This window comes from Triticum aestivum, chromosome 7B, assembly GCF_018294505.1.
Source record: "Triticum aestivum cultivar Chinese Spring chromosome 7B, IWGSC CS RefSeq v2.1, whole genome shotgun sequence".
NCBI lineage: Eukaryota > Viridiplantae > Streptophyta > Magnoliopsida > Poales > Poaceae > Triticum > Triticum aestivum.
The window spans coordinates 687894758-687911064 of record NC_057813.1 but is presented as its reverse complement, the minus strand read 5'-3'; the positions used below and the strand labels follow the sequence as shown (position 1 = coordinate 687911064).

General features: G+C 46.8%; 1 protein-coding gene across 1 annotated transcript; it reads left to right on the top strand.

Annotated features, from left to right (window-relative positions):
• The first annotated feature begins 12108 nt into the window (after positions 1–12108).
• LOC123161286 (uncharacterized) lies at positions 12109–12569 on the top strand. The gene has a single exon (XM_044579134.1). The coding sequence runs from the start codon at positions 12170–12172 to the stop codon at positions 12416–12418; it is 249 nt and encodes an 82-aa protein (XP_044435069.1). The 5' UTR covers positions 12109–12169; the 3' UTR covers positions 12419–12569.
• Positions 12570–16307: the final 3738 nt, after the last annotated feature.

Below are 16307 nucleotides of genomic sequence, written 5' to 3'. Positions count from 1 at the left end.
TTATAGTAAGGAAGCATCCTCGGGGACACATGGGAATTGTCATGTAGTGTCGTTCATCATGTTTAGTTGATTTGCATTCGCTATTTTGATAACTTGATATGTGGGTGGACCGATGCTTGGGTGTTGTTCTTACTTGAACAAGAAACCCACTTATAATTATCCTCTCTCACAAGAATCCACAACTATGAAAGAAAATTTAAGATAAATCTAATCATAGCATGGAACATATTGGTTCAAATCAGCCCCTTGCCGAATAACGCATAAACTAGGGTTTAAACTTTTGTCACTATAGCAAACCATCATCTACTTATTACTCCACGATGCCTTCCCTTAGGCACAAATGTAAAATGTCATGTAGTCGACATTCACATGACACTACTAAAGGAAGAACACCATACATATCATCAAAATATCGAACGAATACCAAGTTCACATGATTACTTATAACAAGACTTCTCTCATGTCCCCAAGAACAAAAGTAACTACTCACAAATCATATTCATGTTCAAGATCATAGGTGTATTTAATATGCTTGAGGATCTGAACATTTAATCTTCCACCAAATAAACCAACTAGCATCAACTATAAGATGTAATCAACACTTCTAGCAACCCATGGGTATCAATCTGAGGTTTTCGAGACAAAGATTGAATACAAGAGATGAACTAGGGTTTGAGATGAGATAGTGATGATGAAGATATTGATGAAGATTGGTCCTCCACGACGATAGGGTCGTTGGTGACGTCGATTTCCCCTCCCCCCTTGGAGGGAAGTATCCCCGGCAGAATCACTCCACCGGAGAGCAAAAGTGATCCTGCCTAGGTCCCACCTCAAGACGGTGGCGCTTCGTCCCGAAAGTCTTCCTCTTATTTTTTTTCTAGGGAAAAACCCTTCATATAGCAGAATATGGGCATCGAAGGCCAGCTGTGGGCTCCACAAGGCATCAGGGCACACCCAGGAGGGTGGCCACGACATGTTGCCTTGTGAGCAACTGGTGCCCCCCCCCCCGGCATTTCTTTGCTCTGGTATTTTTTTTATAATTTAATAAAAAAACTCCGTGAAGTTTTCGGTCATTTGGAGCTCCTTAGAATAGGTATCTCTGTTGTAACTTTTTTAGGTTTAGAATTCCAATTGCCTGTAATTTTTCTCTCAATGTAAATCTTGCAAATTAAGAGAAAAAAGGTAGTAGTGAAGGAAATATGCCCTAGAGGCAATAATAAAGTTATTATTTATTTCCTTATATCATGATAAATGTTTATTATTCATGCTAGAATTGTATTAACCGGAAACATAATACATGTGTGAATACATAGACAAACATAGTGTCACTAGTATGCCTCTACTTGACTAGCTCGTTTATCAAAGATGGTTATGTTTCCCAACCATAGACAAAAGAGTTGTCATTTGATTAACGGGATCACATCATTAGGAGAATGATGTGATTGACTTGACCCATTCCGTTAGCTTAGCACTTGATCGTTTAGTATGTTGTTGTTGCTTTCTTCATGACTTATACATGTTAATGTAACTATGAGATTATGCAACTCCCGTTTACCGGAGGAACACTTTGGGTGCCACCAAACGTCACAACGTAACTGGGTGATTATAAAGGAGTACTACAGGTGTCTCCAAAGGTACATGTTGAGTTGGCGTATTTCGAGATTAGGTTTTGTCACTCTAATTGTTAGAGAGGTATCTCTGGGCCCTCTCGGTAATGCACATCACTATAAGCCTTGCAAGCAATGTAGCTAATGAGTTAGTTACGGAATGATGCATTACGTAACGAGTAAAGAGACTTGCCAGTAACGAGATTGAACTAGGTATTGGATACCGATGATCGAATCTCGGGCAAGTAACATACCGATGACAAAGGGAACAACGTATGTTGTTATGTGGTTTGACCGATAAAGATCTTCGTAGAATATGTGCGAGCCAATATGACCATCCAGGTTCAGATATTGGTTATTGATCGGAAACGTGTTTCGTTCATGTCTACATTGTTCTCGAACCCGTAGGGTCGGCACGCTTAAGGTTTCGATGACAGTTATATTATGAGTTTATGAGTTGATGTACCAAAGGAGTTTGGAGTCCCGGATGAGATCGGGGACATGACGAGGAGTCTCGAAATGGTCGAGACGTAAAGATCGATATATTGGACGACTATATTCAGAGTTCGGAAAGGTTCCGAGTGATTCGGGTATTTTTTGGAGTACCGGAGAGTTACGGGAATTCGCCGGGGAGTATATGGGCCCTATTGGGCCATACGGGAATAGAGGAGAGAGGCCAAAAGGAAGGAGGCCTGCGCCCCCCCCCCCTCTGGTCCGAATTGGACAAGGGGCGCAGCCCCCCTTTCCTTCTTCCTCTCCCCCTCTTTCCCCTTCTCCTACTCCAACAAGGGAGGTCCACACTTGGCGCGCCCCCTCCTAGGGCCGGCCTCCTCCCCCCCTTGCTCCTTTATATACGGGGGCAGGGGGGCACCCCATGACACACAAGTTGATCTACGGATCGTTCCTTAGCCGTGTGCGGTGCCCCCCTCCACCATATTCCACCTCGGTCATATCGTCGCGGAGTTTAGGCGAAGCCCTGCGCCAGAAGAACATCATCATCGTCACCATGCCGTCGTGCTGACGGAACTCATCCCCGACGCTTTGCTGGATTGGAGCTCGGGGAACGTCATCGAGTTGAACGTGTGCTGAACACGGAGGTGCCGTACGTTCGGTGCTTGGATCGGTCGGATGGTGAAGACATACGACTACATCAACCGCGTTGTCATAACGCTTCCGCTTACGGTCTATGAGGGTACGTGGACAACACTCTCCCCTCTCGTTGCTATACCATCACCATGATCTTGCGTGTGCGTAGGAATTTTTTTGAAATTACTATGTTCCCCAACAGTGGCATCTGAGCCTAGGTTTTATGCGTTGATGTTATTTGCACGAGTAGAACACATGTGAGTTGTGGGCGATACAAGTCATACTGCTTACGAGCATGTCATACTTTGGTTCAGCGGTATTGTTGGATGAAGCGGCCCGGACCGACATTACGCGTACTCTTACGCGAGACTGGTTTTACCGCCGTGCTTCGCACACAGGTGACTAGCGGGTGTCTGTTTCTCCAACTTTAGTTGAACCGAGTGTGGCTACGCCCGGTCCTTGAGAAGGTTAAAACAGCACTAACTTGACGAACTATCATTGTGGTTTTGATGCATAGGTAAGAACGGTTCTTGCTCAGCCCGTAGCAGCCATGTAAAATTTGCAACAACAAAGTAGAGGACGTCTAACTTGTTTTTGCAGGGCATGTTGTGATGTGATATGGTCAAGACGTGATGAGATATAAGTTGTTGTATGAGATGATCATGTTTTGTTGAAGTTATCAGCAACTGGCAGAAGCCCTATGGTTGTCTCTTTGTTACATAAGATGCAAGTGCCAAATAATTTCTTTACTTTATCGCTATACGATAGCAATAGTTGCAAGAGCAATAGTTGGCGAGACGACCATGTGACGACACATTGATATAGATCAAGATGATGAAGATCATGGTGTCGTGCCGGTAACGATAGAGATCATGACAGTACTTTGGAGATGGAGATCACAAGCACAAGATGATGATGGCCATATCATATCACTTATATTGATTGCATGTGATGTTTATCTTTTATACATCTTATTTTGCTTAGTTTGACGGTAGCATTTTAAGATGATCTCTCACTAAATTATCAAGAAGTGTTCTCCCTGAGTATGCACCATTGCGAAAGTTCTTCGTGCTAAGACACCACGTGATGATCGGGTGTGATAGGCTCTACGTTCAAATACAACGGGTGCAAAACAGTTGCACACGCGGAATACTCAGGTTAAACTTGACGAGCGTAGCATATAACAGATATGGCCTCAGAACACGGAGACCGAAAAGTCGAGCGTGAATCATATAGTAGATATGATCAACATATTGATGTTCACTGTTGAAACTACTCCATCTCACGTGACGATCGGACATGGTGTAGTTGATATGGATCACGTAATCACTTAGAAGATTAGAGGGATGTCTATCTAAGTGGGAGTTCTTAAGTAATATGATTAATTGAACTTTAATTTATCATGAACTTAGTCCTGGTAGTATTTTGCAAATTATGTTGTAGATCAATAGCTTGCATTGTTGCTTTCATATGTTTATTTTGATATGTTCCTAGAGAAAATTGTGTTGAAAGATGTTGGTAGCAATGATGCGGATTGGATCCATGATCTGAGGTTTATCCTCATTGCTGCACAGAAGAATTATGTCCTTAATGCACCACTAGGTGACAGACCTATTGCAGGAGCAGATGCAGATGTTATGAACGTTTGGCTAGCTCAATATGATGACTACTTGACAGTTTAGTGCACCATGCTTAACGACTTAGAATCGGGACTTCAAAGACGTTTTGAACGTCATGGACCATATAAGATGTTCCAGGAATTGAAGTTAATATTTCCAGCAAATACCCGAGTTGAGAGATATGAAGTCTCCAACAAGTTCTATAGCTAAAAGATGGAGGAGAATCTCTCAACTAGTGAGCATGTTCTCAGATTGTCTGGGTACTACAATCGCTTGAATCAAGTGGGAGTTAATCTTCCAGATAAGATAGTGATTGATAGAGTTCTCTAGTCACCATCACCAAGTTAGTAGAACTTTGTGATGAACTACAGTATGCAAGGGATGACGAAAATGATTCCCGAGCTCTTCGTGATGTTGAAATCGACAAAGGTAGAAATCAAGAAAGAGCATCAAGTGTTGATGATTGACAAGATCACTAGTTTCAAGAAAAGGTCAAAGGGAAAGAAAGGGAACTTCAAGTAGAATGACAAGCAAGTTGTCAGTCCCGCGAAGAAGCCCAAAGCTGGACCAAAGCCTGAAACTGAGTGATTATACTGCAAAAGAAATGGTCACTAGAAGCGGAAATGCCCTGAATATTTGGTGGATAAGAAGGATGGCAAAGTGAACAAGGGTATATTTGATATATAGGTTATTGATGTGTACCTTACTAGTGTTTATAGTAGCCCCTGAGTATTTGATACTTGTTCGGTTGCTAAATATTAGTAACTCGAAACAGGAGTTACAGAATAAACAGAGACTAGTTGAGGGTGAAGTGATGATGTGTGTTGGAAGTGGTTCCAAGATTGATATGATCATCATCGCACACTCCCTATACTTTCAGGATTAGTGTTAAACCTAAATAAATGTTATTTGGCGTTTGCGTTGAGCATGAATATGATTTGATCATGTTTATTGCGATACAATTATTCATTTAAAGTCAAAGAATAATTGTTGTTCTATTTACATGAATAAAACCTTCTATGGTCATACACCCAATGAAAATAGTTTGTTGGATCTCGATCGTAGTAATACACATATTCATAATATTGATGCCAAAAGATGCAAAGTTGATAATGATAGTGCAACTTATTTGTGGCACTGCCGTTTGGGTCATATCGATGTAAAGCGCATGAAGAAACTCCATAAAGATGGATTTTTGGAATCTCTTGGTTATGAATCATTTGATGCTTGCGAACCGTGCCTTTTGGGCAAGATGACTAAAACTCCGTTCTCCGGAACAATGGAACGAGCTACTGACTTGATGGAAATAATACATACCGATGTATACGGTCCAATGAGTGTTGATGCTCATGGCGAGTATCGTTATTTTCTGACCTTCACAAGATGAATTGAGTAGATATGAGTATATCTACTTAATGAAGCACAAGTATGAAACATTTGGAAAGTTCAAAGAATTTCAGAGTGAAGTGGAGAATGATCGTAACAAGAAAATAAAGTTTCTGCAGTTTGATCGCAGAGACAAATATTTGAGTTATGAGTTTGGTCTTCAATTAAAACAATGTGGAATAGTTTCACAAACTCATGCCACCTGGAACACCACAGCTTAATGGTGTGTCCGAACGTCATAACAGTACTTTATCGGATATAGTGCGATCTTTGATGTATCTTACCAATTTACCACTATCGTTTTGGGATTATGCATTAGAGACAGTTGCATTCACTTTAAAAAGGGCACCATCAAAATCCGTTGAGACGACGCCTTATGAACTGTGGTTTGGCGAGAAACCAAAGTTGTCATTTCTTAAAGTTTGGGGCTGCGATGCTTATGTGAAAAAGTTTTCACCTGATAAGCTCAAACCCAAATCGGAGAAGTGCGTCTTCATAGAATACCCAAAGGTAACTATTGGGTACACCTTCTATCACAGATCCGAAAGCAAGATTTGTTGCTAAGATGGATCCTTTCTAGAGAAGGAGTTTCTCTCGAAAGAAGTGAGTGGGAGGAAAGTAGAACTTGATAAGGTAATTGTACCTTCTCCCAAATTGGAAAGTAGTTCATCACAGAGATCAGTTCCAGTGATGCCTACACCGATTAGTGAGGAAGTTAATGATGATGATCATGAAGCTTCAGATCAAGTTACTACCGAACCTCGTAGGTCTTCCAGAATAAGATCCGCACCAAAGTGGTACAGTAATCCCGTTCTAGAAGTCATGTTACTAGACCATGATGAACCTACGAACTATGAGGAAGCGATGATGAGCCCAGATTCCGCGAAATGGCTTGAGGCCATGAAATCTGAGATAGGATCCATGTATGAGAACAAAGTATGGACTTTGATTGACTTGCTCGATGATCAGCAAGCCATGTTAAATAAATGGATCTTCAAGAGGAAGACGGACACTGATAGTAGTGTTACTATCTACAAAGCTCGACTTGTCACAAAAAGGTTTTCGACAAGTTCAAGGTGTTGACTACAATGAGATTTCCTCAACTGTAGCGATGCTTAAGTCTGTCCGAATCATGTTAGCAATTGTCACATGTTATGAAATCTGGCAAATGGATGTCAAAAACTTACATTCTTTAATGGATTTATTAAAGAAGAGTTGTATATGATGCAACCAGAAGGTTTTGTTAATCCTAAAGGTACTAACAAAATGTGCAAGCTCCAACGATCCATCAATGGACTAGTGCAAGCATCTCGGAGTTGGAATATACCCTTTGATGAGTTGATCAAAGCATATGGTTTTATACAGACTTTTGGAAAGGCCTGTATTTACAAGAAAGTGAGTGGGAGCTCTGTAGCATTTCTGATATTATATGTGCAAGACATATTGTTGATTGGAAATGATATAGAATTTCTGGATAGCATAAAAGGATACTTGAATAAAAGGTTTTTTAATGAAAGACCTCGGTGAAGCTGCTTACATATTGAGCATCAAGATCTATTGAGATAGATCAAGACGCTTGATAAGTTTTTTCAATAAGTACATACCTTGTCAAGATTTTGAAATAGTTCAAAATGGAACAGTCAAAGAAAGAGTTCTTGTCTGTGTTGCAAAGGTGTGAAATTGAGTAAGACTCAAGACCCGACCACGACAGAAATTAGGAAGAGAATGAAAGTCATTCCCTATGCATCAGTCATAGGTTCTATAAAAGTATGCCATGCTATGGACCAAACCTATTGTATACTCTGCCCTGGTTTGGCAAGGGAGTACAATAGTGATCTAGAAGTAGATCACTGGACATTGGTCAAAATTATCCTTAGTAGAATAAGGATATGTTTCTCGATTATGGAGGTGATAAAAGAGTTCGTCGTAAAGAGTTACATCGATGCGAGCTTTTACACCGATCCAGATGACTCTAAGTCTCAATCTGGATACATATGGAAAGTGGGAGCAATTAGCTAGAGTAGCTCCGTGCAAAGCATTGTAGACATAGAATATTTGCAAAATACATACGACTCTATAATATGACAGACCCGTTGACTAAACTTCTCTGACGAGCAAAACATGATCATACCTTAGTACTCTTTGGGTGTTAATCACATAGCGACGTGAACTAGATTATTGACTCTAGTAAACCCTTTGGGTGTTTATCACATGACGATGTGAACTATGGGTATTAATCACATACAGATGTGAATATTGATGTTAAATCACATGATGATGTGAACTAGATTATTGACTCTAGTGCAAGTGGGAGACTGAAGGAAATATGCCCTAGAGGCAATAATAAAGTTATTATTTATTTCCTTATATCATGATAAATGTTTATTATTCATGCTAGAATTGTATTAACCGGAAACATAATACATGTGTGAATACATAGACAAACATAGTGTCACTAGTATGCCTCTACTTGACTAGCTCGTTTATCAAAGATGGTTATGTTTCCCAACCATAGACAAAAGAGTTGTCATTTGATTAACGGGATCACATCATTAAGAGAATGATGTGATTGACTTGACCCATTCCGTTAGCTTAGCACTTGATCGTTTAGTATGTTGCTGCTGCTTTCTTCATGACTTATACATGTTAATGTAACTATGAGATTATGCAACTCCCGTTTATCGGAGGAACACTTTGGGTGTTACCAAACATCATAACGTAACTGGGTGATTATAAAGGAGTACTACAGGTGTCTCCAAAGGTACATGTTGAGTTGGTGTATTTCGAGATTAGGTTTTGTCACTCCGATTGTCGGAGAGGTATCTCTGGGCCCTCTCGGTAATGCACATCACTATAAGCTTTGCAAGCAATGTAGCTAATGAGTTAGTTACGGAATGATGCATTAAGTAACGAGTAAAGAGACTTGCCAGTAACGAGATTGAACTAGGTATTGGATACCGACGATCGAATCTCGGGCAAGTAACATACCGATGACAAAGGGAACAATGTATGTTGTTATGCGGTTTGACCGATAAAGATCTTCGAAGAATATGTGGTAGTCAATATGAGCAACCAGGTTCCGCTATTGGTTATTGATCGGAATCGTGTTTCGGTCATGTCTACATTGTTCTCGAACCCGTAGGGTCCGCACGCTTAAGGTTTCGATGACAGTTATATTATGAGTTTATGAGTTTTGATGTACCGAAGGAGTTCGGAGTCCCGGATGAGATCGGGGGCATGACGAGGAGTCTTGAAATGGTCGAGACGTAAAGATCGATATATTGGACGACTATATTCGGAGTTCGGAAAGGTTCCGAGTGATTCGGGTATTTTTCGGAGTACCGGAGAGTTACGGGAATTCGCCGGGGAGTATATGGGCCCTATTGGGCCATACGGGAATAGAGGAGAGAGGCCAAAAGGAAGGAGGCCTGCGCCCCCCCTCTGGTCCGAATTGGACAAGGGGCGCAGCCCCCCTTTCCTTCTTCCTCTCCCCCTCTTTCCCCTTCTCCTACTCCAACAAGGGAGGTGGAATCCTACTGGGACTAGGGAGTCCTAGTAGGACTCCACACTTGGCGCGCCCCCTCCTAGGGCCGGCCTCCTCCCCCCTTGCTCCTTTATATACGGGGGCAGGGGGGCACCCCATGACACACAAGTTGATCTACGGATCGTTCCTTAGCCGTGTGCGGTGCCCCTCCATCATATTCCACCTCGGTCATATTGTCGCGGAGTTTAGGCGAAGCCCTGCGCCGGAAGAACATCATCATCGTCACCACGCCGTCGTGCTGACGGAACTCATCCCCGACGCTTTGCTGGATTGGAGCTCGGGGAACGTCATCGAGCTGAACGTGTGCTGAACACGGAGGTGCCGTACGTTCGGTGCTTGGATCGGTTGGATCATGAAGACGTACGACTACATCAACCGCGTTGTCATAACGCTTCCGCTTACGGTCTACGAGGGTACATGGACAACACTCTCCCCTCTCGTTGCTATACCATCACCATGATCTTGCGTGTGCGTAGGAAATTTTTTGAAATTACTACGTTCCCCAACAATTAGAATTGTATATTAAAGTTAAATAATGACCAAAATATTATAAATAATAGTAGGAAAACGTCATGCAAAATGGACGTATCATGTACCCTTCTAGGTCCTTCCTTATCCCCCACCAGAAGTCTCTAATCCTTCTCTCGTACTTCTCGCATAAATCCTTTCAAGAGCATAAAAACACTCACCGTGAAGGTTGGGAGGGCTTGGACTACTGATTTGACATGAACTTCCTTAGGCGCATAAGACATGAACCTCTTAGACCAGTCGTTACAGAGTTTTCCAAACCTATCCATGATGGGTTGGAAGTGTTCATCCTTCATCCTCCCTTCAGGTGTGGGCAATCCTAAGTACTTGCTCCTGAAAACATCCGACTGTATCCCAAGAATAGTCTTGATTCCCTCTCTTGTTTCGGTTGGGCATTGTTCGCTAAAGAGGATCGAGCACTTGCTTGCACTTAGCTATTGTCCCGTGCATTTCTGGAAAGTGTCCACTGCCTTCTTGATTGTTCCCGGCCTGGTCTATGGAAGCCTTGAAGAAGATTAAGTTGTCATCAGCGGATAGAAGATTAGAGACTTCTGGACTGTTGCGAGCAATCTTGATGGGATTCACCCTACCGGCTGAGATCTCATGATTTATGAGGTTTACCAACCCTTTGGCCCACAAACTGAAAAAGGTTAGGGCTGAGTGGATCCCCTTGCCGAAGTCCTCTGAAGGGGTCGAACGGTTCCAATAATTCGTCATTGTGTCTAACTGAGTATCTCACCAATTGGACACACTGCGTCACCTAATTTTTCTATTTGATACAGAAACCACTCTTACACAGCACGCCTTCCAGAAAACCCCAATCCACCCTGTCTTAGGCTTTGGCCAGATCCGACTTGTACGCAGAATTGGTATCTCGGGGATTTCTGCTATGTCGGATCTTATGAAAGCACTCAAAAGCAATGGTCGCGTTATTTGTAATCAGTCCGTCTGGAATGAACGCACTCTGGGTCTCTGATATGATTTCATCCAAGATAGGTCGTAACCGATTTACTGGGCACCTCGACACAAATTTGTAGATGACATTGTGCAAATTAATCGACTGGTAATCTTTCAGGGATTGAGGGTCTTCTCCTTTTGGGATAAGCACCAAGGCGTTCCTGAAGTGATCAGTCCAATCCGGAGAGGGCCAGAACATTTTTTTCTCCCCTCCTGTTTGTTGTTGTAATTCCACACCGGCCCTCTGAATCCCAGATCAAACATGTTACAGTCAACAAGAACCGTGCAAAAATTCTCCATATTCTTCTTCCATCTTTTTGAGGCAGAGAGATGTTCGGACTGCCACATAGTTTCCTTGAAATCACCAATCAGGCATATTAGATGAATCATTTATTCTCCGCAGCAAGGTCCACATGTGATGACTCGCATAGTTCCTATCTTCTTGCATCTCGCTTGAAGGCATTGGTAAATGTTGTGTTTGAAGCGATGCGGGGTAAGCTCAACATAATGTTATCCCTTAATGTTTGTCATTCCCAACCACTGGCCATCAGTGTTGCAAGACGAGAGGTGTTTATGAAACCTGGCCAGCAACTCACACTCGCTGACCATAGCAATCCCACTGAGAAATGTCGTGGTTGGAGCAACATGGGTTCCCATCTTCTTTTGCCTTTTATTTTCCTTCTTGAGGAATCTTAACTAAGTCTAAGTGGCGGTGATGCCTGTATTGATGACACGTCAATGCAGTACTTCAGGTCTCATATTTTCGCCACATTGTCCTCCATCACCCAGACATCTATAGGACGAGAAGGAAGCCCCCGGCAGAGGTGCCAGGTAGCGGGGAGAACAAACACGTGAGTGAAGTGACAAGATATCGACCGGCTCGGAAGATGGACACGAGAGCAGGAATGTGTGCTCACCTGCGTAGCGTCGAGACGACATACGGCGGTGCATGACATCTCGTTCGTGCGGCCGACGCCGACAGTCCTCAGCAGCCTTTCGACGCACAGCATTTTCGATGCAGCGGCGCCCCTCCTTTGCTTCGCCCCAAGGGCCAGTTCTTTTGGGCAATCCCAGAATTGACCCCCTTCCTAGCTTCTTCTAGAATTGCCACTCAAATTTTATTTACAATTCCTAACTAATTAGACCTTAACTAACTAGGAATTGTAAAAAAATGAAGTGACAATTTTGGAAGGGTAAATTCGGAAAGAATTGACAAAAAAAAACTGGCCCTAAAGCAGAGGCGTGCGTCGGCCGGCAAGGCGGCAACGTGGAGGCCCCAGAGAGCGCCAGCAGAGCATATTCCCAAGCCACGTGGCCCGTCTAGATGCTGCTACCGGGACAGCACGTCACCGGCGAATGTCCCGATCTGGTCAATTTAGTGTAGTGTACGCACACGCTTCTTCTCTTGTCCTCTTCCTTCTCTCTCTTCTCACGAGTGACAGATGGAGGCCGACGGGAGGAAGGAGCGCGAGACAACGGCGGCGGCGGCGCAGATTTACAGGGGCGCGGCGTCGTTGGGCGTGTCCGTGCAGGAGGGGCTGCAGCACGCCAAGGCCAGCGTGGTCGGCTCGGTGCAGCAGGCGATGGCGGGGAGCGAGGAGGAGGCGGCGCAGGCGGACCTGCGCGCGGCCAAGGCGCAGGTGGAGGCCACCGACGAGGCCGAGGCCAAGAAGAAGCACCTCGCCGGTTGATCCAGGTCACCGCGGCTTAATTGCGTGCAAGATTGCTAGGCTATATGCATTGCATTTTGGTAGGTTCTGGACTTCTGGCCATTTTTGTTTTTGTAATAATTCCATCTGAAATTTGTTACTCCAGTCAATGTTAAGAAGTGTGGTTTGTTTACCTCTGCGAGGCTAGCTTTGCACGCGTATCTGCACTGAAACTGCATCCTTTATCTTTGTCAGTATGTACTGATCCAGACCAATGTCAGCAGGCAAATTACTTCAGTCAAAATTGCCTGACATTGCATATATCCGACGCGTTCAAAAGAGAGCGTGGCCAGTCTGAAATTCAGAAGCGGCGTGCCTAGCACGAGCAACCATCGACATTCACAGGGAAGTCCCAAGTTTAACAAACATGCAGTGGATACTCCATTGCACATTCGTGGATCCTTATTTTGCAGATCAATATGTATTGGTTATCCAGACCAGTGTCAACCAGCAAATTCCTTTTATGTTATGCACGTTAGTTCATATGTAGATCAGTCAAAATTAACTGGAATTGCATATACCAGACGCGTTAAAGAGAGACCGCAGCCGGTGTGGAATTCTCAAGTCACCGGCCTAGCGCGAGATTTCAGGACCAAATATTATACATAAATGCAAGATTTCAGGACCAAATATCTCACGAGTCACATTGTCAAGGACCTCGGTGCCCAAGACAGCAGGACCTCGACTACGTAGTTCGTAGTCTCGGTTGATAGGAGCACTAGGGTTTTTGCCTAACTGCTCAATGGTGCAGGAGAAGAGATTAGGAGTAGAGGAGGAGGTAGGAGATAATGATTTATTGCCTGCGTCCAAGGGTGCAGATTACAGGATATATAAAGGCCTTATGGGCTTCTAACAAACTAGGAAACTAACTACTCCTGGACTCCTAACAAACTAGGAAACTAACTATTCCTGGACTCTAGGAACCAACGTAGGATCAGGACTCCTTGTCCTGATCATGCCTCGCCAGCTGTGGCCGTCGGCTGCTGCCCCTGGGCGCGCGACCCGCGCATGTACGCAGCGCCCCACATGACATCTCTCCCCCCCTCGACGAGCAGCTCGTCCTCGAGCTGAAAAGCGGGGTAGCGCTCGACAAAACTGTCAAGATCCTCCCATGTAGCTGATGATGCTGCTTCACCCTTCCAGTGGACGAGCAGCTGGCGAACGCCGCGTGCTAGTCGTGCACGAGTCACGCGCTCCGGTTCTGGAACAGCCGCCCTGTTGTGGATCGGAGGCAATCCCGGTGGTGCAGTTGGAGGCGTGCCGAAGAACTTCTTGAGGAGGCCCACGTGGAACACGTCATGGAGGCGCGAGCGTGCCGGAAGCTCAAGGCGGTAGGCCACGTCGTTGACGACCTCTGAAATGCGGTACGGCCCATAGAAGCGTGGCTTGAGCTTGCCCCTGGTTGGCAGGTTGGGAGAGGACGCGGCGCGCTGGCGAAGACGAAGCTAGACCCAATCGCCCACGTCATGCCGAATGTCCCGATGGCGTCTGTCGTAGTAGGACTTGTAGACCGCTTGTGCCTGCTGTAGACGATAGCGGACGTCTGCGAGTAACTCGTCGCACTCCGCCATGCTCCTGGCCACTGCGGCCACCCGTGTATCGCCCGGCTCGTAAGAGCGAATAGTGGGAGGGTCACGGCCATACACAAGCTTGAACGGAGTTTCTTGGGTTGATGTCTGGTAGGCGGTGTTGTATATGTACTCGGCCCAGGGAAGCCATCGGAGCCACTGCCTGGGACGATCCCCGGTGAGACAACGGAGATACATCACAATGATCTTGTTAGCAGCCTCTGTTTGGCCATCCGACTGTGGATGAAACGCCGTCGTCATGTGCAGCTTGGTCCCGGTGAGGCGCATGAGCTCCCGCCAAAAAGCCGAGGTGAAGACGGGGTCGCGGTCAGAGACCATGGACTGCGGGACGCCATGGAGACGCACAATCTCAGCGAAGAACACCTGCGCCACTGATTCCGCCGTGTACGGGTGGGCCAGCGCCACAAAGTGGCAGTACTTGCTGAAGCGATCCACCACGGTGAGGATAACAGACTTCCCGCCCACACGAGGGAGCGCTTCTACGAAATCGATGCCGACGTCAGTCCACACGGCAGTGGGCACCGGCAGTGGCAGCAGCAGACCGGCGGGGTGCAAGTGCTCGGACTTGTACCGCTGGCAAGTACCACAGGCGCGGACATACTCCTGCACCGTCTTGCGAAGGTTAGGTGCGTGGAAGTCGCGGCGGAGACGATGCAGCGTGCGCAGGACGCCTTCGTGTCCGTCATCGTGCACTGCGGTGAGAAGCTCCTGGAGTAGTGGAGACGTTGGCGGGATGTAGAGGCGGCCGTTAAAAGTGACGAGGCCGTCGGAGAGCGCCCATGGCAGCTGCCGAGCGCCTGCCGTGATATCCTCGCGCAACGCGACGAGTGCTGGGTCGGTGGACGAAGCGTGCCGTAGGCGGTCGATGAAGTCGAAGTGAGGACCAGATATAACCATGACCCCCGTCTCTTCCGTGTCGCGGCGGGAAAGGGCATCCGCCACCGTGTTTGTACTACCGGCCTTGTACTCCACAGTGAAATCGAACCCCAGTAGTTTGCCGACCCAGTGGTGCTGCGGAATGGTTGCCAAGCGCTGGTCAAGGAGGAATTTGAGACTGTAGTGGTCAGTTTTTACCACAAATTGGCGCCCCCAGAGGTACGGTCGCCAATGGCGAATAGCGAGCACCAGGCCAATGAGTTCCCGTTCATATGCCGCCAGAGAACGGTGACGAGGCGCGGCCGGCCGGCTGAAGAAAGCCACCGGGTGCTGATCCTGGAGAAGGACGGCCCCGAAACCGTATGTAGACGCGTCACACTCGACGATGAACGGCCGTGTGAAATCGGGCAATGCGAGCACGGGAGCCGTGGTGACCGCCGTCTTGAGGGCGGTAAAAGCTGCTGCCGCCTCCGGCGACCATGAGAAGCCGTCCTTGCGAAGCAGGGCCGTCAGGGGCGCGGCGACCACGCCAAACTCCTTGACAAACTTGCGGTAGTACCCTGCAAGACCGAGAAACCCCCGGACCGCGCGCGCCGAGCGAGGCTGCGGCCAGTCGGCCACGGCCTGCACTTTTTCCGGATCCATGGCCACTCCGGCCGCGGAGATGGTGTGACCCAGGTAGGAGATCGACTCGACGGCGAACGAGCATTTGGACCTCTTGACGAAGAGCCGGTGCTGGCGCAGTACGGTAAAGATGGTGCGCACATGGCGAAGATGATCGGCCCACGACTCGCTGAATATGAGGATGTCGTCGAAGAAGACGAGAACGAAATGGCGCAGGTACGGCCGCAGCAGATCGTTCATGAGTGCCTGGAACGTCGCCGGCGCGTTGCAGAGGCCGAACGGCATCACCAGGAACTCGTAGAGGCCGTCGTGGGTACGGAAGGCAGTCTTTGGGATGTCCTCCGCACGCATCCGCGCCTGGTGGTAGCCGGAGCGTAAGTCGAGCTTGGTGAAGAAACGAGCGCGCCGGAGCTCGTCGAGGAGTTCGTCCACCACCGGAATTGGAAACGCATCCTTGATGGTGATGGCGTTCAGGGCGCGGTAGTCGATGCAGAAGCGCCAGGACCCGTCGGGCTTGCGGACCAGCAGTACCGGCGATGAGAATGCGGAACGACTTGCTCGGATGATGCCCTGGGCGAGCATGGCGGCGCACTGACGCTCCAGCTCGTCCTTGTGCGCGGCCGGGTAGCGATACAGACGGACGGCCACCGGGGCGGAGCCTGGCAGCAGGGTGATGCCGTGGTCGCGGCTGCGGAGTGGTGGTACGCCGGAGGGTTCGGCGAAGATGCCGTCAAACTCGGTGAGGATGGCGTCGAGGAAATCGTGGCCATTGCATGATTGCA